At 42.5% G+C, this 24,849-nt stretch overlaps 5 protein-coding genes across 6 annotated transcripts; 3 read left to right on the forward strand and 2 right to left on the reverse strand.

Annotated features, from left to right (window-relative positions):
• The first annotated feature begins 275 nt into the window (after positions 1-275).
• On the forward strand, positions 276-2,436 carry LOC105424530 (uncharacterized). Of its 2 annotated transcripts, none has more exons than XM_011634808.3 (6): positions 276-406; positions 553-693; positions 818-1,028; positions 1,127-1,230; positions 1,303-1,619; positions 1,681-2,436. In XM_011634808.3, the coding sequence occupies exons 3-6, from the start codon at positions 852-854 to the stop codon at positions 2,142-2,144; spliced, it is 1,062 nt and encodes a 353-aa protein (XP_011633110.2). In that variant the 5' UTR covers positions 276-406; positions 553-693; positions 818-851; the 3' UTR covers positions 2,145-2,436. The 2 variants fall into 2 exon arrangements, with proteins under 2 accessions (XP_011633110.2, XP_011633111.2); XM_011634809.3 differs by having other exon boundaries at positions 361-445.
• Positions 2,437-2,945: 509 nt separating this feature from the next.
• On the forward strand, positions 2,946-4,481 carry LOC105424532 (GPN-loop GTPase 3). The gene is made up of 3 exons (XM_011634810.3): positions 2,946-3,383; positions 3,500-3,696; positions 3,777-4,481. The coding sequence occupies exons 1-3, from the start codon at positions 3,339-3,341 to the stop codon at positions 4,363-4,365; spliced, it is 831 nt and encodes a 276-aa protein (XP_011633112.2). The 5' UTR covers positions 2,946-3,338; the 3' UTR covers positions 4,366-4,481.
• On the reverse strand, positions 4,465-7,247 carry LOC105424533 (PHD finger protein 12). The gene is made up of 5 exons (XM_011634814.2): positions 6,929-7,247; positions 6,600-6,796; positions 6,220-6,500; positions 5,040-6,061; positions 4,465-4,937 (listed from the first exon to the last, which is right to left on the reverse strand). Exons 1-5 carry the CDS (start codon positions 6,974-6,976, stop codon positions 4,554-4,556), a joined length of 1,932 nt encoding a protein of 643 aa, XP_011633116.2. The 5' UTR covers positions 6,977-7,247; the 3' UTR covers positions 4,465-4,553.
• Positions 7,248-7,435: 188 nt separating this feature from the next.
• On the forward strand, positions 7,436-8,564 carry mRpL18 (mitochondrial ribosomal protein L18). The gene is made up of 3 exons (XM_011634804.3): positions 7,436-7,792; positions 7,889-8,002; positions 8,081-8,564. Exons 1-3 carry the CDS (start codon positions 7,599-7,601, stop codon positions 8,313-8,315), a joined length of 543 nt encoding a protein of 180 aa, XP_011633106.2. The 5' UTR covers positions 7,436-7,598; the 3' UTR covers positions 8,316-8,564.
• LOC105424527 (protein Wnt-5b) lies at positions 8,431-23,487 on the reverse strand. The gene is made up of 8 exons (XM_011634805.2): positions 21,147-23,487; positions 14,975-15,080; positions 11,688-11,953; positions 11,299-11,479; positions 10,644-10,755; positions 10,386-10,488; positions 10,113-10,280; positions 8,431-9,998 (listed from the first exon to the last, which is right to left on the reverse strand). The coding sequence occupies exons 2-8, from the start codon at positions 15,064-15,066 to the stop codon at positions 9,811-9,813; spliced, it is 1,110 nt and encodes a 369-aa protein (XP_011633107.2). The 5' UTR covers positions 15,067-15,080; positions 21,147-23,487; the 3' UTR covers positions 8,431-9,810.
• Positions 23,488-24,849: the final 1,362 nt, after the last annotated feature.

Genomic DNA, 24,849 nt, shown 5'->3' on the forward strand with positions numbered 1-24,849 from the left:
TTATTTCTTCATATAATTTACTTGTTTGAAAATACAAATTTGTTTGAAAGTACAGACTGCAAAATTTTTATATAAAGTAAATCGACACGATCGACAACTCTAAACGCCATATTAAAAGTCACAGCAAATGATAAAAAAATCTAAATTAAAAAATGTTTCTCGTTTTTGATACAAAATTTATATAATAAATACATATTAATAATGCATAAACTTTAATTATCGAAAAGGATTTTCACATCTATAAAAGCAATACATGAGAAAAATTTTTACATTCTGTTGGTAATACAGACGAGTTTTGCATTTTCTTTTAATCATGCGTGTGCAAGAAGAAAAAAGATAGAGGAATTCGTCATTTTCAATGTTAGCTGAGCGTGCGCAAACGACGTGGATGTTCATGTTGCATGTGGTAGGTTTCCTAACCTCGCCTCCATAGCGATTTTTATCAGTAATGATGATAGTTAATTAATTAATTAAAATAAATTTGTTAGATGTTGTTATTGTTATATCTTTTTTTCATTATTATATTATTTAGTAAATTGAATTTTTTGTTAGGCTCAAGAAGAAAATCTTTGCCGTTCCATTTGCTCCCTTCTGTGATTAAGTAAAATGATTTTATTAGAAAATATAATTTAAATCATCTCGTTGTTTTTGTCCGAGGAGCAGAATAAAAGTAATTTAAATTAATTATACTTGGTAAGTAGTTTTTATAGTTTGAGAGATTAGTTAAAAGTTTTAAAAGTCGTGATAATTAATTTATGTTTATATGTATTAAATGTACAATATGTATATATTAAATTTAAATTGTTTCAATTTAAAGAACAAATTAGCTGAAATCTTCAGACAACATCAAAATGGGTCTAACAGGAGACCAAGGTAACGATAATGTTGCATTAGATCTTCAAAGCGGACATAGCAGTGATATTCAAAATAAGGAAAAGAAGCAGTTTAAGTGTGACTATCCTGATTGCCATGCTGTGTTTACACGATCTTTTACATTTAGAAATCATATACGAACACATACAGGAGAGGTAACAATTATAAGCATGAAACTAAAGTAATTATATACATATATAATTACTTCAATTCACTTTCAATTTGTATTTGATAATTAATATTTTTATCTTAGAGGCCTTACAAGTGTAATTATCCAGAATGTACAAAATCATATACATGTTCATCTCATTTAAAAAGGCATATGGAAACACACAACTGTACGAAAAAAGTATACAAGTATGTATATATATTGATAATATATATATTTTTAATTTATATAATACTGCTATGTCATCCTATCAATTACAGATGTGTAAAATGTTCGATGATGTTCAGTTATTCTCATAATTTAAAACGTCATTATAAGCGAAATCATAGTGAAAAGATCTGCAAGGAATGCGGCAAGACCTTCAGTAAGAAAGATAAGTTTGTTAAACATCAAGCTATACATTCTGCATCTGAGATCTACAAGTGCGATAAATGTGGCAAAAGTTATCAAAATCGCAGTAGATTTAAAAGCCACTTGAAAATACACGAGAAGCGTTATTCTTGTTCAATACCTGGATGTTCAGAGGAATTTGAGAACTGGAGTCTTCTCTGCAAGCATAAAACAAAACATGTAACACGTATGTAATGCTATTATAAGTAAATCATAAAGACAAAAATTAAAGCAAATTTTTATTACAGATTATACATGTGACACTTGTGGCAAGGTTTTTCTTAATAACGTTAATTTGAAGCAACATTCTGCAATACATTTGGCTGACAGATTGATATTTCCATGCCCTTATAACGAATGTCATAAATTTTATCGTACTAAATTTAATTTGCACAATCATGTCCGGATTAAGCATCTTGGAGAAAAATTTTATTGCGATATATGCACCATGGGACTTTCATCAAAGCAAAGGTTGAAGGAACATATTCAACATTATCACGAAGTCAAAGGAGAAGAAAGTCACGATCAAATCACGAAGAAAAAAAAGAATATACAGAAAAGAAAACGGAAAGATGCTGGTGTATCGAAGAAAAGCGTTCTATCTACTTTGATTGGATTGGACTTGCCACATGATTTAGAAAAAATGATCATGAACCGAGAAACAAAGATAAATGATACAAAATCGGAGATAGAAGACACTCAAAAAAAATAAATCTATAGATTTCTCTTGATTTATCATTAAAGGATATATATATATATATATATATATATATATATATATATATATTTGACACAATAATCGTTTTATTTCGAAGTGTATATTTGACACAATAATCGTTTTATTTCGAAGTGTATAAACGTAATGATCTCTGACAAAATTGGATAAGAAATAAGGACTACGATGAAACGAAAATAATTTCATTATTCATGTAAAATATTAGATATGAAAGAATTGTTAACAAAATAAGTTATTACAATTATATGAGTTAATATTTTATATTTTATATTTGCTTCCTTATACGTGATTTGAAGAATTTGAAATTCGCGCGTTAAAGATGTGTTGGGGTGCGTTCCTTTATTCACTCCGAATACTGTCAGTACTAGGAATAGCGTTCCAATATAGGGTACGTTCCTTTATTCACTCCGAATACTGTCAGTACTACGAATAGCATTCCGATATAGAGAGTAGCACTTCGAAAGTACTGCCTTGAATTCTATGACGTCATTGATTTTGACGTACTACCTGTTGCGGCTACTGCAACAAGCGATAAAGCAGTTAAAGCACAAAGATGGCTGCTTCGATGGAGACTGAAATAACCTTAATTGATGCTGAAGAAAATAAAGCGTATAATAATATAATATAATAAAATTATTATGATATATTATGAAATTATTTATTATTTTTTTATTATTGTTATTATTGATATTAATATTAATTATATATATATATATATTATATTTAATATATATAATAAAATTATATTTTTTTAATATTACATATGCCAGCCATTTTCAGTTGGAGCTTGAAAACATACTGCAACTGCGTTCCGTTTTATAATCTTGAAGCAGTTAGAAAGCGCACGAAACTAAAACGGAACGAGCAGTACACTTCCATTACGTCATAGCATGATCACTCGGAATGAAAAAAGGAACGCACCCATAGTCAAAGGGTCACGCTACTTTCGTAGAATTATCGGTCTTTAATGGTATCTCGTCATGTTGGTACTGATTTTTGTGTTTTGGCAGCATTGTCACAGATTTTATGTACGCATGTTTTTTTTACGTGAAGCTAATAACATTTTGAGACTCTTGTTTTCGAGAACTTTGGTCTCAGCTTTCAAATAAAATATTAGAGATATAATTGACATTTATTAATTATTTTATATATTATTTATTTTCTGTCAAAATGAGATATGCTCAGCTAGTAATGGGTCCGGCCGGCAGTGGCAAGGTAATAAATTTAAATTGCATCTTTTTTTAATTTATATTAATTAAATAACATGATTGACTAATAACCGAATGGGGCAGCTTTATTAATATTTGAATTTATTTCAATTTTCGAAACAGTCCACATATTGTTCGATTATGCAACGACACGCTGCTGACTCCAGAAAGACTGTAGATGTTGTGAATTTAGATCCAGCAGCAGAATATTTCAATTATGAACCTTTAGCGGATATAAGAGAATTGATTCAATTGGACGATGCCATGGAAGATGATGAGTTTAATTTTGGACCAAATGGTGGACTTGTATTCTGTATGGAGTAAGTTGGATTTGTTATATATATATTTTTTTTTTCATAATTATGACTTTTCATATAATAAAGTCATATTACTTTTTCAGGTATCTAGTTGAAAATGCATCTTGGTTGGAAGAGAAATTAGGTGACACAGATGATGATTACATAATATTTGACTGTCCAGGACAAATTGAGTTATATACTCATATGACTGTAATACGGCAGCTGATAGCCACCTTACAGAAACTTAATTTCCGTATATGTGGAATATTTCTAATAGACGTTCAATTTATGATAGATGCGTCAAAGTTTCTGTCAGGTACTTTGGCTGCTCTTAGTGTCATGATAAATTTAGAAATTCCACATATCAATATCCTTAGTAAAATGGACTTGCTATCAAAAAACACGCGGAAAAAATTAGACAATTATATCGATCCCGATCCATACAGTTTATTAGCAGATACAGATGGAGATCCATGGAACGAGAAATACCGCAGTCTTACAGAGAGTCTCGGTAGAATCATAGCAGATTATAGCTTAGTGCGTTTTTTGCCATTAAATATCAAAGATGAGGAAAGTATCGCGGACATAAAATTAACGATCGATAATACTATACAATATGGCGAAGATGCAGATGTAAAAACGAGGGACTTTGATGAACCATGCGCGGATAACGAAGCGGATGAATCCTAAACTCGCTTTGTAAAAAAAAAAAGAAATTGTGTGTTTGTGTATATATGTGCAGTATATTTTTAAAAAATTACTAAAAAAATAAAATAGAAATAAAAAAGATGTGTTGCAAGCACAAACAGTGCTCTATTAATATATTTTACATTTAAAATTTCCTTTGTACAATATGAAATATTTTGCACTATTGAATTTCATCTATCTACGTATACATTTAATGTATTAAATACGAACATGAGACATCCGAAAGTAATGGTCGAGCCATGTGCGATGAGTGCGCTTCCTTCCCATCCTTCTTCCAGATGCTCGTTGATCCTTGTATTACGTTTTATATTACAATTGCATAAAACTTTGTCATTCCTATGCGCGTATTCTTCTAGGCAAGTTGCTTCCTCCTTATGCAGAATTGTTTTCAATATTTCGGAAGTCTCTTCCTCCTTAGTGACGTACATCATTTTATCAGTCTTTTCCTCTTTTATTTGTTCTTCTAAAATGCGAGTGTAATCGCAAGAATACAATACGTTGTCCACAATCGTTCCATACTCACTATAATTGAGCAATTCGTAACGTTGAGTCACCTGTAATAAAGATAAAAAAACAAAAAAACGGTCTTGCCGATAACTTTTGTAATCTTTTTATAAATTCTCTATTAAAAAAAAATGTATAGTGTTTATACTTACTTCATCGAAAAATATAATTGCATGTTTAGATGAAGTGAATCCGCAGCTACCATAATTGGATAAAATTAGATCGCAGTTCGGGCCGTTACCGATAACGAAAGTTCTACAAGTCATGAACGCTGGTGGATTAGGCTTAGGGCTTAAAGAAAACAATGCGGCTCTTGCTCTTCTATGACAATTTATTGTATTATAATTTTCTCCATCCGGATTTAATATCTGCTCTAATCTCTGTTGTGCTAATGCTTCCAATACTGGCCTCTCTAACAACTGGACACCTTCTTTAATGTTATAACTGCAGTATCTCGCATGAAATTCGAGATCATTATATTCCTTAGAACTATCCGTCGTACTTTCATTCTCCACTTTACTAGTATTTTCACTCACGTTTGGCGCTTTCTGTTGATCACTTCTCTCATCTATGATAGCATCACATTTTTCTTCTTCTGTCTTTACTTTGTTACTTTCTTCAGTTTTTTTATTTTCTGTACAATTATCTTTGCTATCGTCTGTTTTATTATTATCTATATATTGCTGTTCTTCGTTTACGATATTCTTTACAGGCCATATGACACTATCTTGATAAGAATGTATTGGATCTAAATGCGGCGGATTCTTGTAATGAAATTTTACGCTACAAGGAACTTTTATTCTTGGACGACCCTCTAATCTCACCTTTGTGCGAAACAACGGATTAGCGGCACGTGCTTTACGCAGGAAGTCTAGCTTTACAGCATGTTGATCTATTCGTTGATTAGCGTACTTGTCCCAGAGCTTTATGCGTTCTGTTACTCTACAAGAAGTCAACAGATTCTGATCTATGAAGTGATTCGGATGATTGGGACACATCCACCTGCCAATGGGGAAAGCGGTCAGTGGTGGATCAAGGCAATCTTGATGAAAATATAACGGGCAGTAATCGCACGCAATTAAGGGTGCCTTTCTACAACTACGTCCACATTCAAAACATAAGCGAGCCGGCAATGGAACCATTAAATTGCTATCCAAGCAGTGACTCTTTCCAACTGGAAAAAAATATTGTAATTATCATGGATATTTTAATTAATTCTATAATTACAACAATGATATTGAGATTGAAAAATATAAAATATGTCGATATTTTTATGAAAAAAAGAACAGAAAGAAAAGAAAGTATACATGTCATTTACTTATTTTATCTTACCATTGTTATATGATGAGTTCAGCAGTTTACCTCTTCTGCCAGAAACATAGTCTACTTTATTACTTCCAGGAAACATAATAGGTAATTGTAATTCCTTAGGTAGTTCAAATTCTCTTGGATTTACAAGAGAAGCCGCCAACGCCAGTACTTCCAGAGCAGATCTTTTCTTTTTCTTTTCGTTCCCTTTTGCATCCAAAAGTCCCTCTCTCTTGGAGGCACAACGGCAGCCATAGCACAACCATTCTCCATTGGGAATATCCGTCGGATCCACCGCTGGATAGCTATCAAATAAAAGCTTTAGAATTATATCGCCTTTACAGACAGGATTCGATATTTCATAAGTTTCCAAAATAAATGTCGATTGTTCCAGTTACACTTACTGGCATTGGAGATGATAGGAAGCTGGACATTTGTCACAGCATATGAGCTCTCCACCATCTTTACAAGCGTCGCAGAAGTCACGATTGTGACCGCGACCACGTCTCTTAAAGTATGGATGCTTCTTCTCTTCCTTTTCCTTCTTCGCTTTCGCCTTTGAATCGTCGGATATCGGTGGTGCTATGAGAGCCTGTATTTGCTAATAAACGAAAAAGATAATTTAGTGTATGAGGCACACTCGGGAGAACAAATTAGCGTAGAATTGAATCCAATGCGACATCCTCCTTCTTTTTCACTTAAGAATCCCACATTGCTTGGAATATTATCTTACCGGCATCAATCCGCCTATCATCGGAAAACCGTATTCGACGGTACTCATCTGGAATACTATAATACTTTGAAAATAAATTATTCCTCCTCTCGGTTAGCGTCTGCTCTTCCCTGTCATCTCCCGCAGTTCTGCACACACTGAAGCCCACAGTCGTGTTGGTTCTGTCGTTCTGCCGCGTGCTGCCACTGTCGCGTAGAGTCAGCAAACTCATATGTATAGCAAAATAGCATTTGATGTTACAATTAGACTTTTTGAACTCTTAATCTCCTATTTCAAGAATCATCGATCAACCTGCTGAGCGATACCTGCAATGTTCCGATAAATAGATTTTTAATTTTTTATTGCTTTATATATATAGAGTACATTTTCTTTTTCTGTAAATATAATGCGTTCCGAAACTCGTCGAGAAGTGAACATCCTCTCGATTCGTCCATAATCTCTGTTTATTATTTTTTCATCATGTTTCATTTTCTATATTTTACGAATCTCGTACTGAGTATCCTCGAGTATTCGATCGATATCCGATAGACGATCGAGGACACCTGAATTTGGACACTTTTGAAAGAAAACGGAACGTTGCGTGACGGTTGCGAAGCACGAGTGGCGAAAACGACGAGGTGACGAGGATCATCGCGTATCGATTCGAAGTGGCGATCCGAGATTGACAGTCATGTACTCGGCGAACACACGTGCCGGCATTGCTCGCGCGTTTTACGCACACCGTGGAATGCACAACAACGCGGAGTTGGTCGAGAAGTGCACGAAAATCGTGAACCGAAATCCGCGTAACCTGGAACGGTTGAGGATAGCAAAGAAACCCGAAGGTTATTGGCTTGAGAAGCCCGGACGTACATACTGGCACAAGTAAAGCCAATTTCTTGTTTATTGAATAATGTATAAATTGAAAGATACATATTTTGAACTTATTAATTATGATGTCATAATTATATCGATTTACAGACTGTTCCTGATCAGAAAGCTGCGCTACATCGTCGCGGAGGTCCGTCACTTTCAGAATGGACCGGTTGTTACAGCTTCTAGTGCAGAGTGGGCGCTAAAAAGGCAACTGTATCGGTACAGAGACTCAGTTCAATTTAGATTATTTATTTATTTTTTTTTTTAATATCTGTTAATATAATTTGGATGTTTTAGGTACACTGATGGCTCAGCTTACATTAATGTAGGACGAGTATTGGCACAGCGTTGCCTAGAAGCTGGAATCTGTGAGATGGAGGTTGATGATACTGCGCTAGTTGGAAATAAATGTGAATTGTTGATTCAGGAATTAGAAAAGGGAAACATAATCTTGACTGAACCGCCAATATATCGGTATCCAAATGCTTGGGATAGAGATTGGCCAGAAAAACCATGGGAAATCCATGAATAGCTTGTATAATGTAAATAGTAATGTATATAAATCAGTTGCGGAATGGAAAACAAAGAACAAAGTGTCATGTGTATGATATAATTTGAATTTCTTGTGAAAATGAGATAACACTTGGTGATTGATATAAGTTATTTTATTATCTTAGTGTCTATCTACTGTGAAATACCAGGTTTTGTACATTACAGTATCTAGGAGTAAAAATAAATAATTGTATCGCTGTTAAATAAACTATCTGCTAGTCTGCTAGAACTGTAATACTATTACTTAGAAGCTATGTCACTACCTAAGGCAAGTACATTCCCTCAGATGCAATGTGAATGGAATGTTGTTACGTGATTTCTTATTGTAATGACTGTAATAGAAAATTTTAGTTAAGTATACGTACATGTACAGGTTGATACAGAAATAATTCTGAGAATTAGTAGATCTGTCCAAATTGCATAAGTATTAATATTAGTAATATTCCTGTGTCATTCTGTATATGTACATTAGAAAAATAATTTTGGATTTCTTTCAGTTTTCTAAAATCAGATTTTCTCCCTTTCATTCTCTGATGTTTGCATATAATAACGATAATATTCTATATATATTCAGACAATTGCCTTTATTTGTAATATTTTTAAGTATCTCTCTTAAGTATTCTTTTTAAGTATTCTTAAAAGATCCACAATGTCACTTATTTATCCGCGCTATCTTGCAGATTGCTAAATTAAATCGCTCACTTTGAGCAAATAAATAAAAATACAGTAAACATTTTAAATAATTTACATCACTATTTTTTTATATATTAAGTAATTATTGCAACTACATATGTAAAGACCGATGTAATGATAAATTCAAAATAATTTAGCTGTGTTTCGCATCACGCAACATAATTAAATGAGTAATAAATATTTATTCCTTTTAAAATGTGCAAGATAAAGCAAGATGAGACATCTATGTATCTCAATGCGTTATCGTTAAATCGTGCTAATAAAAAACTTTTCAATTAGCTATACTCAATCATATTAATTCAACACGATACATCTTTCATGAGAATTTAAATGCGATTGAAGTTCATATTCCACTTTATCTCTCTTAATAAAAAAATGCATCAATTCAACAATTATAAGTCGTTTGTGAAACGCTTAATTTCTACGAACACACGATTAAAAATTTTTTTTACTTGCTTAAGCTTTTTTTCGTAGGCCACAAATAATTTATGACAAAACGGACAATAAAATATAGATTACCTAATATTCTGACAAAGTTTACCTTTTAGCACTGAAAAGCTATCGCGATAATATTGCATAAACATTCATACACGCATACTCGCGGAAAAAAGATTCCAATAAGTAGATTTTAAAAAAAGAACAGTCATCGTTCAAAATTCATTGACTGTAAAACGATAATGCCATTATTACCAGAATATAACTGTCAGCTATAGATACCTTCGACAATACGAGGACAAGTCCGGGAAGAAATTACGGGAAATAAAGAAATAAATAGTAACGCGCTATTTGCAAGTGTGTATATCGATATTTTTTACGCAGGTCTTGCACTCAACGAAGCAACACCAGTGAAACTTGCACTCGCACCTCTCTCTGACGGTCGACTTCTGCGTGTTGTATCCTCTACCGCAGCAAAGAAGATTGCATCCATCCATACCGGAGGAAGTTCTGTTGCATAATCTGCCCTGTGTGCCTGTTACAAAATGACCTTTTGTAAAGAGCACAATAGACTTTCAGGGAAAGCAAAAATATTCTAAATAAAAACATTCAAGTGTAATATCTTCCAAAAAAGAGAGAATAGATCTACCTAGTGATCCCAGAGTGTCATTCGGAAGGCAGTAGTTCGGCGAGTCATCCAGGTAGACCAAATCGTTCGCAGTCGGCACGGAGAATCTAGGATCTCGCATCGACAAGCGACCGCGCCGATTTACCTTGACCTCGGTCGCACCGTCGTACTTGTCCAACAAAAAATCGCCTGAAAATACGAAAAATTGTAATCCTTATCTACGTAAATACTTTCCGAGCAACAGTTCAGATGAAGAATAAGGGTGGTTAATCGTATAACACCCCAGACACCTACCGATCTCGCGAAACGACGCGAGCTGCTGCCAGCAGGTGATCAGGCTGCAGCTTCCAGAAACGCCGTGACATTTGCACGTCACCTTGGACCTTTTGATGACGGCCTGCGGGGGATGGACGATCGACGCGTTTAGTAGTTTCGCGCGCTTTGGCTTCAGCGAATTCATGTTGAATCGCTAAGAGATCGATACGCGCGCGTTTAACGCGACGCGACATTTAAAAGAGACATTCCTCGAGCTAAGAAAAGAACGAACTTTACCCTGCGCCCAGCCTCGTTGTTGTGCAGATTCATCAGACTCTTGCCCTGCTCCCGGCTGCCTCGCTTGAAGCTGCGCTCCCGCTCCCGCACATCAACGAATGCCTGCGTGAATCTGTAGAATCACAAACATATCTCAACCTCGTATCTCAGCGCTCCGACGGTGTTTCGTTTTAAAAAAAATCGAGGACAAATTATAAAGCTATTGGCTGGAAAGGAATTCATCTCGACAATGACGTATCTCACAATGATGTATCTCGACCATCACTATTATAAAATATATAACGACCAGTAATCATTATCTAAGCACGCTCGTTTCTCGCGACGGTCCATCGATTGGATCGTCATTAATCAAATACCGAAGACCGGTTACACTGTGTTAATCAGATGTAGAAGAGCTCGGAAAAATGATCGCGGAACATCCCCGCGCGCGTATCTTTTCGCGCTGGCGCAACATCTTATTACCGACGAAAACACGGCGCAAACCAGTTTCCCCGGCTTCTCCGTAACGTTCGTTAAGAAAAGGACGCGGAGAGAAAGGAAAGAGAAGGAGAGTCGAGTACTCGCCTGTATTCCCTCGAATCTTTAGCTATTACCGGAGCCTTTATAGGACCGGGGCTTATACGGGGATCTGGACGCAGGACGAAGCGTAACTTACTTGTAGCCGTATTCGAGATTGTCCCCGCATCCGCCCCAGATCCAGTCGCGATTCAGATCCCTCGGCCTGCTACTCCTGGAACAGCCGCACGACGAGAGCTGACCGTCCCGGCATGAACGGCTGATGGAGTAGACCACTCCGGCAGCGGTGATCGCATGAACGAATGCGGTTTCCCTGCTCGCTGCAACACACAGCATCCGTTTTTTAACGATTAATGTTCATTTTTACACGAAAAGAACAGTTTTGCTGGCAAAATCTCGGTTTAATTTACTTTTTATCTCTTCTTAATTTTCTGAGACTTAGATTAAAATTAGTCTACTTATAGTAAACAAATGGATAAAAGAAACGAACGCTGTCGCTGCCTGCGTTTTTTCTCAGAGTGTTAGTACCTATTCTGAGTATCGGACCGAACACGGTCTCGTCGTGGACGGTGGAGCAGTTCCACCTCCTGTCCCTGAACTGATGCTGGCATTCCATCACGCCGTACTTCGCGCCCTTGGCCACGCTGAACATGTGGTCCACGGACAGCTGGCAGAGCTTCCCCTGGCCCTGGGACAGGCCCCGCAGACCGACGCAGACCGTGGAGGCACTGGTGTCGAACGCCTCTATCGACTGTGCCTCTTCCAGTTGCGGCAAGTGTCGCAGACCCAGGTTTCTATCAGATACAAAGTAACACGGTTAAAAGCCTCCGCAACGTCGTGTTTCAACCTTCCTTCTTTTGTTTTTCAAGGAGAAACACCGGTCGACCATTAGCTCTGTCGCGAGATCCTAGAATTCTCGTTTAGGAAGGGCTATTTCGACGGTCGTTTTGTGCAGCAGCAACATCGACTACGGACCCCCTTCTAAACTCCTGGAGATTTGTTACGGCGATTATATAAATTCGGTGCGGGGCGGCGAGAGACCGTCCGCGTCCGTGGGCGCGGAGCGGCCCTCGGATTTCCTCCTTAATGGCGCATTTGTGAGTCAACCGAGCGAGATGATGGAACGGCACCGTCAAAGACAGAAGCCGGGGGCCGGGTGCGGCCCCGGCAACGTACCCCGCCAATCTGAAATTCGAAACGGACAGCCGTCGTCGCGGGAGGAGCGAAGGTTCCAACATCAGAGTCCGAGTTCGTAATCGCACCCCCCCCCCCCCGCTCCCCCCTCGTCCCTCACTCTCTTGTGCGTTTGTCCCCGACAGGATCATCTCTGGAAAATGGAATCGGAATCGCTAGCTGCTTTGGTAGGCTTCGACTTGGGAATTTAGATGACCGCAATTTCTACGATTCTACGTGACTTTAATAAATTATCCTTTCAACTCAGTAAGTGCAGCTATCGCACGCGCGATTCGTATTTTATTCAAACGGGACGAGATTTTAAAGCAAATAAATATTACATTGATATTTTACGCGAGAGAGGTATTTTCGTTCTGCGCCGAGCAGGTTTCACGCGGCGCGATTTAAAGAAGTAAACTTTTCAATCGTATCTCGTAATTTCCATCGTCCGGCCTCTCGATCACCTTCGTCCGGCCGCGATTTACGCAGTAAGCCGCGACAACCTGCACGGCGACTCGGTGCAACCTGGACGACCTGCCCAAGCGTGACTCAGGTGAATACTCGCCGGGATCGCCGGCGCGGCCGCTTGGGACGCGCCAACAACGTGCGTTATTCCTCGGGAATTTCTACGTGGCAATGATCGAGGATTTCGTCACAATTTCGTCAAGTCGCCGGGGATATAAATTTCGCGTCGAGAAATCGAGTGACTCTCGCGACCGAGAAACGTGGTGCGATAAGCAGGATTTATCGACGACGAACGAACATGAGGAGCCACTTCGAAGTGGGGAAAAAGGAATGCTCGTCCTCGAGATGTTCTCTTCTGCGTCCAGCATCGGAAAACAAAATCCCGAGATGTTCTCCCCTTCTATCGAGATCCCAAGTATCATCGCGATCGAGAGAGAAAGAGGGAGAGAGAAGTCGTAAAAGCGTCTAGGGAGTGTGTGTAATAGACGACATTAATATTCTGGAACACGCTCCGGCGACGATATATCATCGGCTTTACACTCCCCTAAAACAATGGCGCGGACAAACCGCGCTGACCGGCGGAGTGAGAAGGGGGGAAGGGGGCATGCGGTAGAAAGAGCGATAATATTTCGACGGGGTACGGCCCACGCGCAACGCTCGCGCGCGCGGGGCACCATCGTCGCGTCGTGGGCCGCGGGGCCCGCAAAATAATGCCCCGTGTCTCCTAAGAGATTGCGGCTACATCCGCAGCGACGCGCGTTCGCATATATACGGGGTGTCCCGAGGCGATCGCGAGCCGCGGGCGACGAAATGGGAGCTGTCAGGTGTAAAGGATCGCGCCGAGTAATTAAGCAACGGGGACGATTAATAGAGCGACAGATAGAAATTACACGTTCGCGATAAGAGGAATCGGACTAATGGGGCACACGTCGGAAGTGTAACGATTTCCGCCATAATTTTTACAGCCGTGCTAATTTTCACCGCCATATTAATATAATTTTTCTCTACAGATTAACCGACGAATAAGAAGGCATTCGAAAATCAGGAAAACTTTACGGAGGCTTTCGTAAGAGGATTTCAGGGCAGAAAGGCAGCCGACGAGAATTTCCTCGCGAGAGATAGGAAGGTATAAATTCGGCGCGAAGGAGGTCCGGGGTCGATCCGGACGGGCATACAAAGGAGCGCGGGCGTCCGGGACCATTCGGTGATTGGTCATGCTCACGCGGGGTAGAACACAGGGGCCAGAATGGCAATTCAGAGATTAGACACACTCCCGGCGAACGGGGCAGGGATACGAGCGACACGGGCAGGGAAACGATCTCGTGGAGAGAGAGAGAGAGAGAGAGAGAGAGAGAGAGAGAGAGAGAGAGAGAGAGAGAGAGAGAGAGAGAAAGGGGGTGGGGGAGAGAGGGGTTTTTGGGACACGAAAGATTCCCACGATGCCCGTGGGCACAAAGGCCCATAAATTAGGAATCGCGTGAAGAATCGCTCGACTCGTCTCTTCGGCAACATGTCAACTTAATCGCCGAACGATCGTCGTCGCGCAATTAACGTTCTCGGCAAGATGAGATCGCGAGTAGATTATGTTTCCGTGATGAAAATATCGAGGCGATTCGAGATGACGGGGTAATCATGCGAATGAAAAGCGTACGATTCCCGAGCGGGAGCGAGCGAGCGAGAGACCAAGCTTCGCGATCTCACCTTTAATGAGGGATATAAAGAAGCGGAAATTATCCTCGAGATAAACCGCTCGTTTAACAGTTCGATGAATTAATTTGTTCGCTAAATTAACCTATTCGCTCGTCTCTCTCAATATTTTTCGCGTACAATAAAAAAATTTCAATTATCCGAGATCCAATATCGGGGATGACGGTGTCCGGATCATCGAAAATTCAATGAAACGTCGTTCGGATAATGGAGCTCCCATCGTCAGAACGACGCCCCAACCGTCGTCAGTTCATCCTTCGATCGGCGATATGTAGGGCACCCCTTGTCCTTCGACGTCGATTTATTTTAAGAGCCGAGCCAGCCTAATGAAAAAATATAATCACGTCCCGTCAAACTATAAATACGCGCGTGAAACCATTAACACCTTCGACGTGCGATCGTCTGATTGCTAGAGATTTGAAACAAAAAAAAAAAAAATCGCCACGTTACACGACACGAAAAATACTTACATCCAAGTCCCCGGTACTGTCGTGACGGCGGCGGCGGCTGCGACCATCAGCGACTGCAGGATCACGAGTGGACCATTTCCACGCATCGTCATCCTTCTCTTTGTCCCTGTAAGCGTTGGAAAAAAAACCGGCAATTACATCAAATTTTCGCAAAGCGAGCGGAGGCTCTCCGTGCGGGCATTTATTAATCGCTTCATTAGACCGCCTGCGCGGTCGACCGTAAATCGTGCCTAGTCGATCGCAAAAGGAACGGTGAAATCAAGGTCAGTTCGAGGCATCGCACGAATACCGGCGGAAAAATCAAATCTTAATTAAAGACCACGCTCGACCGGAGCAACCGCTCGCGAAACCTGGAAATCGGGGAAATCGAAGAACGGCACTTCGGCCCGATCAAAGTTAAAATTAAGGATAGCTTAATTGAGGATCTGATAACGTAGAATGTATTTGCCATTTTTGCGATCGTACACTGAATGTTATAATCATGGAAAACCGCATGGAAAGAACATTTTTTTGCCAAATCTAAAAGTTTGATCAGATTTGAAAATAATTTTGTTGGACCATCAAAATTATTATATAGGACGCTTAATTAAACACGATAATAATACTGCAAAATTTTTTAATTTCCCAGCAACCAATTTCAACGTCGAAAGTAATTTTAAGGGCTCAACAAAATTATTTTCAGATTTGTCTGGCGAAATTTTTAAGACTTGTCAGCAAAACTGGTTTTCCCATGTGGCATTCGTTACGTACAGGTTATTTAGATATGAAATGTGACAAGATCATAAGCAATCCGCATGTGTGGCTGGATCAATTGCGATTCATCTATTGATGATACAGTTTCATTATTATATATATAGACACGGAATGACAAGAATAATTTCTAACCGTGATCAATCCTGTCCAGACCGATAACTACACGAACATATGAGGCAGAATTTTTTTCTCTCGAATAAATCGCGTGGTTCTTCTTGGCGTCCGGATAGAACGCGTGTTATTTAGTTGTCGGGGCTACGGACTACGGACCAACTGATAGTCTCTGCGAATTGTAACTCAACGCTCGCCGCGATATCAACAGTTTGCGCAACGTGAGAGAGCGACGTCGCGTACGGGCTCGCGCGCAAGGTGTAATGTCGAGGCGATGTACCATAATCGTCCTGGGACTCGGTTGTCCCCTCGTCCCGAGGTCAGCCCGAAGCTGGCGAAGCTGGCCTCGCTTCGAGCTGCCCACGACGGGGACAGTGACGTAGCCGAAACGTGCGCGAGCCCGCGTGCGAGGCTTCGTCTCATCGTCGCTCCTACGTCTGCTTTCATCTCGAAAGTCGAGTACCACCTTGACGATCGTGCCGTGTAAATATCGTCGAGTGTCAACTCTTACGAGGTAACGGTGTTAGCGTTGGTGCGACGCGAGAACATTTCGTTAATCCGATCTAATAATTAGTTCTGGTTCACGATGTCCCCCGAGAGCTGAAGAAACTTTCTTCTCCGTCGGCGGCGATGGCACGCGTGAACGCGATCCCCGATTCTTATTTCCTCGCGGAATTCATGTCTTTCGCGCGGCGAGGGAAAGGCGAAACGGTAGCTTCTTTCGTGGATCGCTAGCTCTCACTGTAAACGCAATGGCCGTACATCCCTGCCTACTGGAGGAACTGGTATACACTACACACAAGTATGGTACATAACGCGCAAGGTGTGTGTGTGTGTGTGTGTGTGTGTGTGTGTGTGTGTGTGTGTGTGTGTGTGTGTGTGTGTGTGTGTGTGTGTGTGTACGTGCGCGCGTGCGTGCGTGCATGCACGCGCGCGTGCTTATATAGTACGCCGTCGTCTATCTAGCCCACGCGATCGGTCCGGCGATATTAGCCGGCGCATAAAATGCATTCGCGATCACGGCGGGAATGTAAACGCGCTTCGTCCCTCCCTCCCGCCGTGGACCCGCGGATTATCAGCGGTAAAGTATCTCGCTGGGAACCCGCGCTGAACAAGACATGACCGGGCGATATAGGATGCAATAATAAGCGCCGCTGCGTCTGTTACGGAATGAGCCAATTGCCGATTCCGTATGGCTACATCGTACACGGGCATAGTTATAATGAGTAGCGAAAGAAGGAGTGAGAGAAAAAGAGAGAGAGAGAGAGAGAGACAGAGATATCAAATTTAATATTAGGTGCACGTGCATAACGATGCACTTTGCTCGGCTGCTCGAGCAGCAGCGGCGTTTGCATAATCCCCATGACAGGAGCCGGTAACGCGCTAGCTGCCGAATCGTAAAATGGGATCGTAACAACGCGCGGATGATTAAAATGTTTGTATTCATAGCGCGCGAGGCAATGATTTACCCACGCTGTTAACGCAACGGCGAGACCGCGGCGAATATTCTTTGCGTGAGGAACGAAAGAAGGAGAAAATTAATTTACGAGAGAATTCGGTGGCTGCTAAGGAAATTCTATTCCTTTCTTTCTATCTATATTCTACCCTGCCTCGAAGTTCCGGATTGTGAGCGACGATATCGCTTTAAACACGGAGCCGGGTTTGAGCCTAATGAATTTACAAACTTGTTCAATTATTGCGTGTTCTTATCCGTAACGATGGTAAAGCGAGTAAAATACTGATTCGCTTTGCGGGCAATCACGGAAGGATGAAGAGAGAGGGGGCGGAGGGAGGAGAGAGAGAGAGAGAGAGAGAGAGAGAGAGAGAGAGAGAGAGAGAGAGAGAGAGCAAAATTCGCGTTATTTAGGAATCTCGAAGACACGGAGGCGGATTAGAGTCGTCAATATAGGCAGGCCGTTAATTGTATTCATTAGATGAGACAACACGTGAGAGAGGAAAAGAGAGAAAGATAGCGTTCGAGGGTTCGAGTCGCGTCAAATAGTCCCCCGAGGGAGGCAATAGGCTCTAGATTTTCACGGAGCGCGCCAAGACGACGACTCGAGCCCTCTTAACGAAGCTGGAAGCTAAGGACGGAGTGTACACACACTCGAGGTGTTCGTACGCGGAGGAAAACGAGAGCCTCCGGCCGAACCGGGGCCGAGAGAGCGACGAGCGACGGGGAACGACGAGGGGTAGAGAGGGGCACAGGGGATGCAGAAGAGGCCCCGCGTACGGCAGGAAAGAACGAGAGAGAATCGAAGGAGGAAGGACGGTGGAAAGATGGAGGAAACCGAGAGATCGGGGATCTGAAGGAGCATAGGAAACGCGAGTACAGTGGGACCGGTCGACGATTGTCAATACACAACCTGTACGACTTACTAGAACAATTCAGTGGAAGAAAAACCAGTCGATTTCAGGAAACGCAAACGCTTCACTGGCTGGAAGAAGTCCGTCTTTCGGAGGTAGACGACGGAAGATTTAAAATTTTGTAATTCATTTTGTTATTCCGTAAAAACCGAGAATCGCGTGAGGATCGATGGAAATGCGGGATGTTTAAAAAAAAAAAAATGTATAAAAATGTATCTTCCCTATCTTTCCATCGAGATACGTTCGGTAAGAAGCCATTCGAGAGGACTCGACGGCGCGGAGTATTTGGTAAAACCGATCGAATGAGCGAAAGCGAGCGAGGTGAGTGGAGAGTACTCAGAAAGATTGCAGCGACGCTGAAGAGTAATTACGTACATCAAGAGGGAGAGAGAGCCCCTTTTTACAGACACGTAAAAGGAACACAAAAGGCGCTCGTCGGACATTGTAATCGTTGATTACGCTGACTGTACATACGTGCGTAGGTATCCGGCACTCCATCCAATCGTAACTCATAACTTTTACGACGCTTTCGTGAAGGTACCTTATTAACATTCAGCCGCACTAATTTATCCTCCGGAGAACCGACTTTTAATTGGGAGGTATCGGAGGTAACGACGTCGTACCTTCTCGTTTTGAATCGTAACGCACGTGACGATAAACAATGCGGGAGCTCGGCGGATTTTCTGACGGATCAGGTTTATACATACGTATGGCACCCGATAGCATATTCACGCGTTAATATTAACGCTATCGGTAATAAGAAAAAAAAAAAAAAAATTAAACGAGACAGAATCCGCCGATCGATCGTGAGAGGCCAATTAGCCATGGAAAAAGACGTCGGGAAAAACGACGGATTTGTGCCCGCGAAGCGATCGCAAATTGTCAATCGCCGTCGAGTCCTTCCTCCTTTCCTTCTCGCGGGGTAATCTTGCGGGGTAATCGCGACGCGGTATCATCTAAGGTAATAGGGAGTATACGACCTCGTTGTCGATCACCGTCGTATTACGATGTCCGGATCGCGAGCCATCATTACACCGCCGCGTCTCTCTCTAAAACCTCCTATGAAACGATCCTCTCCGGTGATTATACCTTCGGGGCCAGTTCAATGCCAGTTCGTCGTACGGCCCCGTCGGGCTCCCACACGCAGAAGCGCATAATCGTCGGTCTTCTGCATCGCGTGAAATACTCTACCCGGCGAATATCTCCGCCCGGCGTGGCTAATGCGCGTGGCGCGGTCGTAAAACGCGACAGTTTTTAAAACGCGCTTTTCACCTCGTTTAAAAGACGTCGTCCGCGTCGACGCGGAACGACGTGCGACGCGATGTCGTTGCGTCGCGATATTATTCATCCGATAACGACCGCCATCGTCATTAAACATAACAATCTCGGGACGTGCCGTGGGATTGAGTTTCCTCCTCTTTCGCGCGATCGTATTATTTTCCCGATTATTCGACAACATGGATTATTCTTTTTTTCTTTTGACGAAAAAAAAAAAAAAAAAATTGGAAAAATTTCAAATTTGAAAATATTTGCTTCGAGAATGCGAAGCGGAAATCCGACGGGACGTCAGTTTTTCGCAAATCGAAATATTAGAGATAAATGGTGATCCAATATCGTCAGATTTTAATTCTTCAACCCCCCTCTTATTGATCATCCCTTGTGCAAAATTATGCCCCGAGAGAAATGATTCCTACGGAAGTGAGATCAATGACGCTTCTCGGAGCGTGCCTATTGTTCGCGACGGTCGCAAAGTGGAGCAAAGTCGAGGCATAACGGAATGATCATTTGCAAGATGAACTCCGGGCGAGTCGCGGCGAGCCGTTAAAAGGGGGGGCTCGCCTATTAATCCGCCGAGACATCGGTAAATCATTGCCGGTCCAGCGACTATCGGGCGGAAAACTTCGACTCGGTTTATTTCTCAAGTCTAGGATCGTACGACGATATCCATATAATTCTGTGTAAAACATAAATTCCTACGTCAATTGTATTCTGGAAAACAAATTAAAGGGAGCGCTCGCTTAGGATCTCTCGGACAAGAAATTCGATTATTCGAGAAACTTTTATAAACATATTTAAAAATTAAAGTTGATATATTCGACGTAATACATAATAATAATCATAAGCTAGCGTGCTTAAGAGCTAATCCTTTCTACCGCGTGTGCGATGTTTGTCCTCTTGAAAGCAGGAGCTTTCAAGACGAGCCGATTTTGAAGTATTCGAAAAAGAGATCTAGAAAGAGCGACATCCGAAGATTATTTAAAATTTAGAGTCACGCTCGCGAACAATGACTGAAAATGAAAGGGTTGAGCGTCCATAAAGTCGCGACCCTCTTACAACGCAGGCGAGCGATCGCGCCGATGAAAGCTTATCTTGACGGTCGCTTTTGTAGCGGAGTATCGGACCGCCACCGTACACCGTCATCGCGTATACTATATCGACCGGTCGTTAACGAGATCCTGTTACGACGGTTGACAGTTGTCCGAACACGCGTTTCGATTCGCACGTCGTTCGCACGAGTTTCTCTCAACAAGAGAACCTCGTTACAATTTGCGTTGCAAAGAGACCGAATTTCGTCGCGTTGAACTCGCGACGAAATGCAAAAGTTGATCGCTGATTTTTGGAATCGCATAATCGCATCCTAAATTACTTCCATTTCGATTATATATATTTTTTTAAATCGCGTCATATTCAGAATAATTGCGAATGAGATTTTAAAGCTTATGTTTTAATTGCCTGTGTAACAACGCGTACAAAGAAAAATTTACATTTACGATAGGAAAGAAAAAAAAAAAAATCATCAAGAACTTTTGTGCTCTGACTGCGGAATATTTATTATCTTCAGAATAATAATCGTGCGGCGCTCGTCACGACGAATTGTCCATTATACAAACTCGCCGGGGTGACCCACGGCGAGTTGCCGTTTAATTGAATAATTACTCACCGGAACGGAGAGCAAGCCGTAGTCGTTAAGTACCAGAGATAATTGCGGTCCGGCTCGACTCGCCGGGATAATCCTCGCTCGTTCTTCCGCAATAATACCGATCGCGATGCGAATCGATCTTGCCTCCTCCTTATCGAAGATCACCGAGCGGACAGGTCCCCGTCCCTTGAATCGTGAATAGTCCTTCGGACTGGAACGTTCCTCTCCTTCCACGCGCGACTCGACTCCACGCTGTTTCACGTCTCATTCTGCGGTCCATAACATCCATTGGCTCGCATAATTAGTCCGCCCGGTCCACGCGAAAGATCAGGCCGAGGATGGAGCGGGCACTCGTGGCTCGAGTTAGTATTGTAGTAGCAGCGATCTTTTCCCGACGCGGCGCGGCGCGGCGTGGCGCGGCGTGGCGGAGAACGCGCTGGAAGAGCGAGATTTCTTCCCGGAGCGAAACCTGATCGCCTGGGCGAGCTGCTCGCGCGATTGCGATCTTGACGGAATAATTTCCGCCGAACTCTCTCGCCGCCTCTCGAATCGCGCCGTTCGGCGCGACCAGTCCCGCGAGATCCAATCCCGCCGTTGATCCCTCGCTCTCTAACGATAGGACGTCCCTCGAGACGCAGAATGAGACGTCGATGATTCGCGATCGCACCTCCGATCTTTAATCGCGCGTCGCATTAATTGTCGCGCTTCGTCGAATGTCGACGTTGAACTTATATCTCGCCTGCGTTCCGCACGGATGCGCCCGCGGACGGTTGTTCTTGTTTCACTGGAAAACCTGTCGTCCGATGAAACATCCGAGATAAAGGCGAGCTACCGAGGTGCATTATTCGTCGATTTCTTCAGTCGCTTGTTTATGTGTACCCTGTAAAAGTCGTTCGATCCTTCAGCATTCGAATGGCCGGTTCGCCATACGAGTTTCTCTCAAACGGACGGCAAGGTTGACCCATGTAGCCCCGTGATGATCGCGTGTGGAAGGACGGGATGCTTTTCTCAAAAGAGACCACCAGATCTCTATCCGATAATTATCAGGCCCCAAGACTAGCGTATCGTCTTTTTTGGACGATCGCGGAAATTTCTTCGGAGAATCTACTCCTTCAAGAAGCGGCACCTCGGCGCACCGACCTCACCGGGATCGGATGATGAAGTCTGGTCCCGGTAGAATCGAGCTCTCGGAAAATGAATGAAAAAAGGCAAGCAAATTCTCGCGGCACCTTTCACCGAAGGGGGGCCACTTCCCAAGTCGGCGGCGTCCTCGTAGCACGTATCTCGCGACGAGAAGAACGTCGGAGGAGATGTCGACAGTTCGGTGCCCCGGGGAACCCGGTGACTCTTCCACGGCGCGGGCTCTCCCTCGACCGGGGACGCGGAAGTGACCTCGTTGGAGAACGACTTTTCCTCCTCGTGGTGCTATCGGAGGGTACTGGGAACGCTGCGAAACCCACCGGCGCGGCGTGTTGGTCACAGAATGATCGCGGTAGGGTCCACGAGCCTATGGTCCCTCTCTTTTCGCTCTCCCTCCCGCTCCTCCCCCTTCGTTCTATACCTCTGTCTCTCTCCTGCTCCCTCTGTTCGTCGCGTACCCCTTCCCTTCTCTGTCTCTGCGCTTATCTCTCTCTTTCTCTCCCTTGCTCTCGCTCTCTTTCTCTTAGCTCGTAGGCCCGCGGCTCTTTCTCTCGGAGAGGGAACCCCTCGATGATCGCACGAAAGCCGCCGGCTGCTTCTCTCCCCTGCTGCTTTTCTGCCTTTCCGTTCGTCTCTCTTCGGCTGTTCCGCTCGCCCATTTTCTCGCTCTCTCTTTCTCTCTTTGCCTTTCTCGTTTCTTCCCTCCCCCTTTGCCGCGCGGTGGCTGGTTCATTGGTTTCATCGGTGCACCGGCCCGGGCTCTCCGTATTCTTTTCTCTAATTATACCGTTACGTGCAATCGCCCGTGTCAATTAGCAGCTCCTTTCTTTCGTTCCTCCTCTGCGCGCTTCTTTTTTTTTTTTTCTTTCTTCTCTCGCCACTCGCTGGATCCGACGTGGCGTGCAACCCCTTCGAAGGGATCGTTGCGAGAGGAGGACGGGGTAGCAGGGCGAGGAATAAGCAGCGCGCGCGATCGGACCCGCCAATTAATCCTTCGTATCCTTCAAACCGTTTGTGTAATGCGAGACCGTCACTCGATATCCCAAAATCCTGGAAGTTTTCTTTAGGAATCAATGTGACAAATATGTGACATATTAACATCCAAAATGCTAAATATAACGGTATGTTGATATAAATGTTAATATAAATTTGAAATATATCGAACATGACAATTGAAGATAACAAGAAAGATATTTAACTCGCTAAGTATCTAGGCAACTTTGATCAACTTTGATTAATCTAATTGGTAATTAATTTAATCGGTAGAATTATTTGGAGCAATATTTCCACTTCGTTGTTCATAATCTCACATATTTCTTACTTATGTGTACTTGACAAAAAAATTAATAACTCTATATCAATATTAATATAATATTAATATTAATATCATATAATATTAATATCATATTAAATAACACATACATGTTTTATCGGACAAGTCGACTATCGATTAAATTCATCGAACTTCGAAACAAGTTACCCATGTTTAGGAGAATCGTTCGGCGTCAAGGCGCAGGCTGCGCTCCGATGGAGATCGACAGATATCGGGGCGTTTAGCGCCAAACGCGCGGCGTGATTGCGGGGCCTTCGCTCGTAATCGGCGTTTTAAGCCGCGCGCGACGGTAAACAGCCTCGATTTACGAAAAGAAAAGGAAGAAGAAAAATATCCCCCGCTCGTTAGAGTCCTGGCCGCGCGATTAACAGATATGGATTATTCATCGGTGCTTTCTTTCTCGATTGCCTCTCTTCCCTTTAATTATACCGTTACGCGCGATCGCTTCTTCCCTCCTTCCCCTCCCTTAATTGGCTTCTTCCATTCCGGAAAGCAATGCCGATCGCTCCCGCGGGCCGATTTCACCATCGGGCCGCTATCCGCCGACGAATCTCGGCGAAACTTCCCGGCTCTCGGACTGGCGTCACGTTCCCAATCAACGTGCTCTCACACGTGTCTCGGAAATGTAATCGATAATCCGTTACGTCATCGTGGATGCTTTGACGATGTCGACAACCAGTCTCTCCTACATCTCAGCGTCTATCTTTGTACAGAAAAATATCCCGTCGTCGTGAGACGAACCCGTTGGGATATACTCGTTAAATATCCCCGCGCGCGCGCCAATACAGTAATCGCCATCGATTAATCTATCCCTTTTTACCATCGTTCTCTCCTCTCTGTGCCCCCTCGATTAAAGAGACACACGCGATCGATCACCTTAATTGCAACAGATTCTGTGTTCCCTTTTCTCGACCACCGCTCAACGGGGTAACATTAATTGAAGGCCTTTACGCCACGAAACGTTGCCATCGAGAAAAATGTTAGACTCGACCTCCGATCGTTATCGTAAACCCTTATGCGTTTTTCATCCCGGAGGAAGTCCCTCTCAATTGTCTCTTTATTATCCCACGTTGGACACTTCTTATCAATTAAATGCTGTTAATTAAACATGTAAGAACGTGAAACAAGAGAGATAACTGATAAGAAACTCGTTCTGGATGAAAATTAACTTTCATCTGTCGTTAATTAATAACACGTTTCAGCAATAAACAAATATAAAATAAATTCAATTTAATTATACATGTCGCCGAC

The sequence above is a fragment of the Pogonomyrmex barbatus genome, unplaced genomic scaffold, assembly GCF_055798465.1.
Source record: "Pogonomyrmex barbatus isolate J1 unplaced genomic scaffold, ASM5579846v1 scaffold3, whole genome shotgun sequence".
Taxonomy (NCBI): Eukaryota; Metazoa; Arthropoda; class Insecta; order Hymenoptera; family Formicidae; genus Pogonomyrmex; species Pogonomyrmex barbatus.

Excerpts from the sequence above, each read along its gene's own strand:
- LOC105424532 (XM_011634810.3), top strand. The coding sequence starts at position 3,339 with ATGAGATATGCTCAGCTAGTAATGGGTCCGGCCGGCAGTGGCAAG. Across the intron at positions 3,384-3,499 it reads GTCCGGCCGGCAGTGGCAAG|TCCACATATTGTTCGATTAT; the intron begins GTAATAAATTTA and ends TTTTCGAAACAG. Across the intron at positions 3,697-3,776 it reads GGACTTGTATTCTGTATGGA|GTATCTAGTTGAAAATGCAT; the intron begins GTAAGTTGGATT and ends TTACTTTTTCAG.
- LOC105424533 (XM_011634814.2), bottom strand. The coding sequence starts at position 6,976 with ATGAGTACCGTCGAATACGGTTTTCCGATGATAGGCGGATTGATGCCG. Across the intron at positions 6,797-6,928 it reads TGATAGGCGGATTGATGCCG|CAAATACAGGCTCTCATAGC; the intron begins GTAAGATAATAT and ends TTCGTTTATTAG. Across the intron at positions 4,938-5,039 it reads CAATTATATTTTTCGATGAA|GTGACTCAACGTTACGAATT; the intron begins GTAAGTATAAAC and ends TCTTTATTACAG.
- LOC105424530 (XM_011634808.3), top strand. The coding sequence starts at position 852 with ATGGGTCTAACAGGAGACCAAGGTAACGATAATGTTGCATTAGATCTT. Across the intron at positions 1,231-1,302 it reads TGTACGAAAAAAGTATACAA|ATGTGTAAAATGTTCGATGA; the intron begins GTATGTATATAT and ends TATCAATTACAG. Across the intron at positions 1,620-1,680 it reads TAAAACAAAACATGTAACAC|ATTATACATGTGACACTTGT; the intron begins GTATGTAATGCT and ends TTTTTATTACAG.
- LOC105424527 (XM_011634805.2), bottom strand. The coding sequence starts at position 15,066 with ATGACGATGCGTGGAAATGGTCCACTCGTGATCCTGCAGTCGCTGATG. Across the intron at positions 11,480-11,687 it reads CGGTCCGATACTCAGAATAG|CGAGCAGGGAAACCGCATTC; the intron begins GTACTAACACTC and ends TGTGTGTTGCAG. Across the intron at positions 10,756-11,298 it reads AATCTCGAATACGGCTACAA|ATTCACGCAGGCATTCGTTG; the intron begins GTAAGTTACGCT and ends GTGATTCTACAG.
- mRpL18 (XM_011634804.3), top strand. The coding sequence starts at position 7,599 with ATGTACTCGGCGAACACACGTGCCGGCATTGCTCGCGCGTTTTACGCA. Across the intron at positions 7,793-7,888 it reads GGACGTACATACTGGCACAA|ACTGTTCCTGATCAGAAAGC; the intron begins GTAAAGCCAATT and ends ATCGATTTACAG. Across the intron at positions 8,003-8,080 it reads CTAAAAAGGCAACTGTATCG|GTACACTGATGGCTCAGCTT; the intron begins GTACAGAGACTC and ends TGGATGTTTTAG.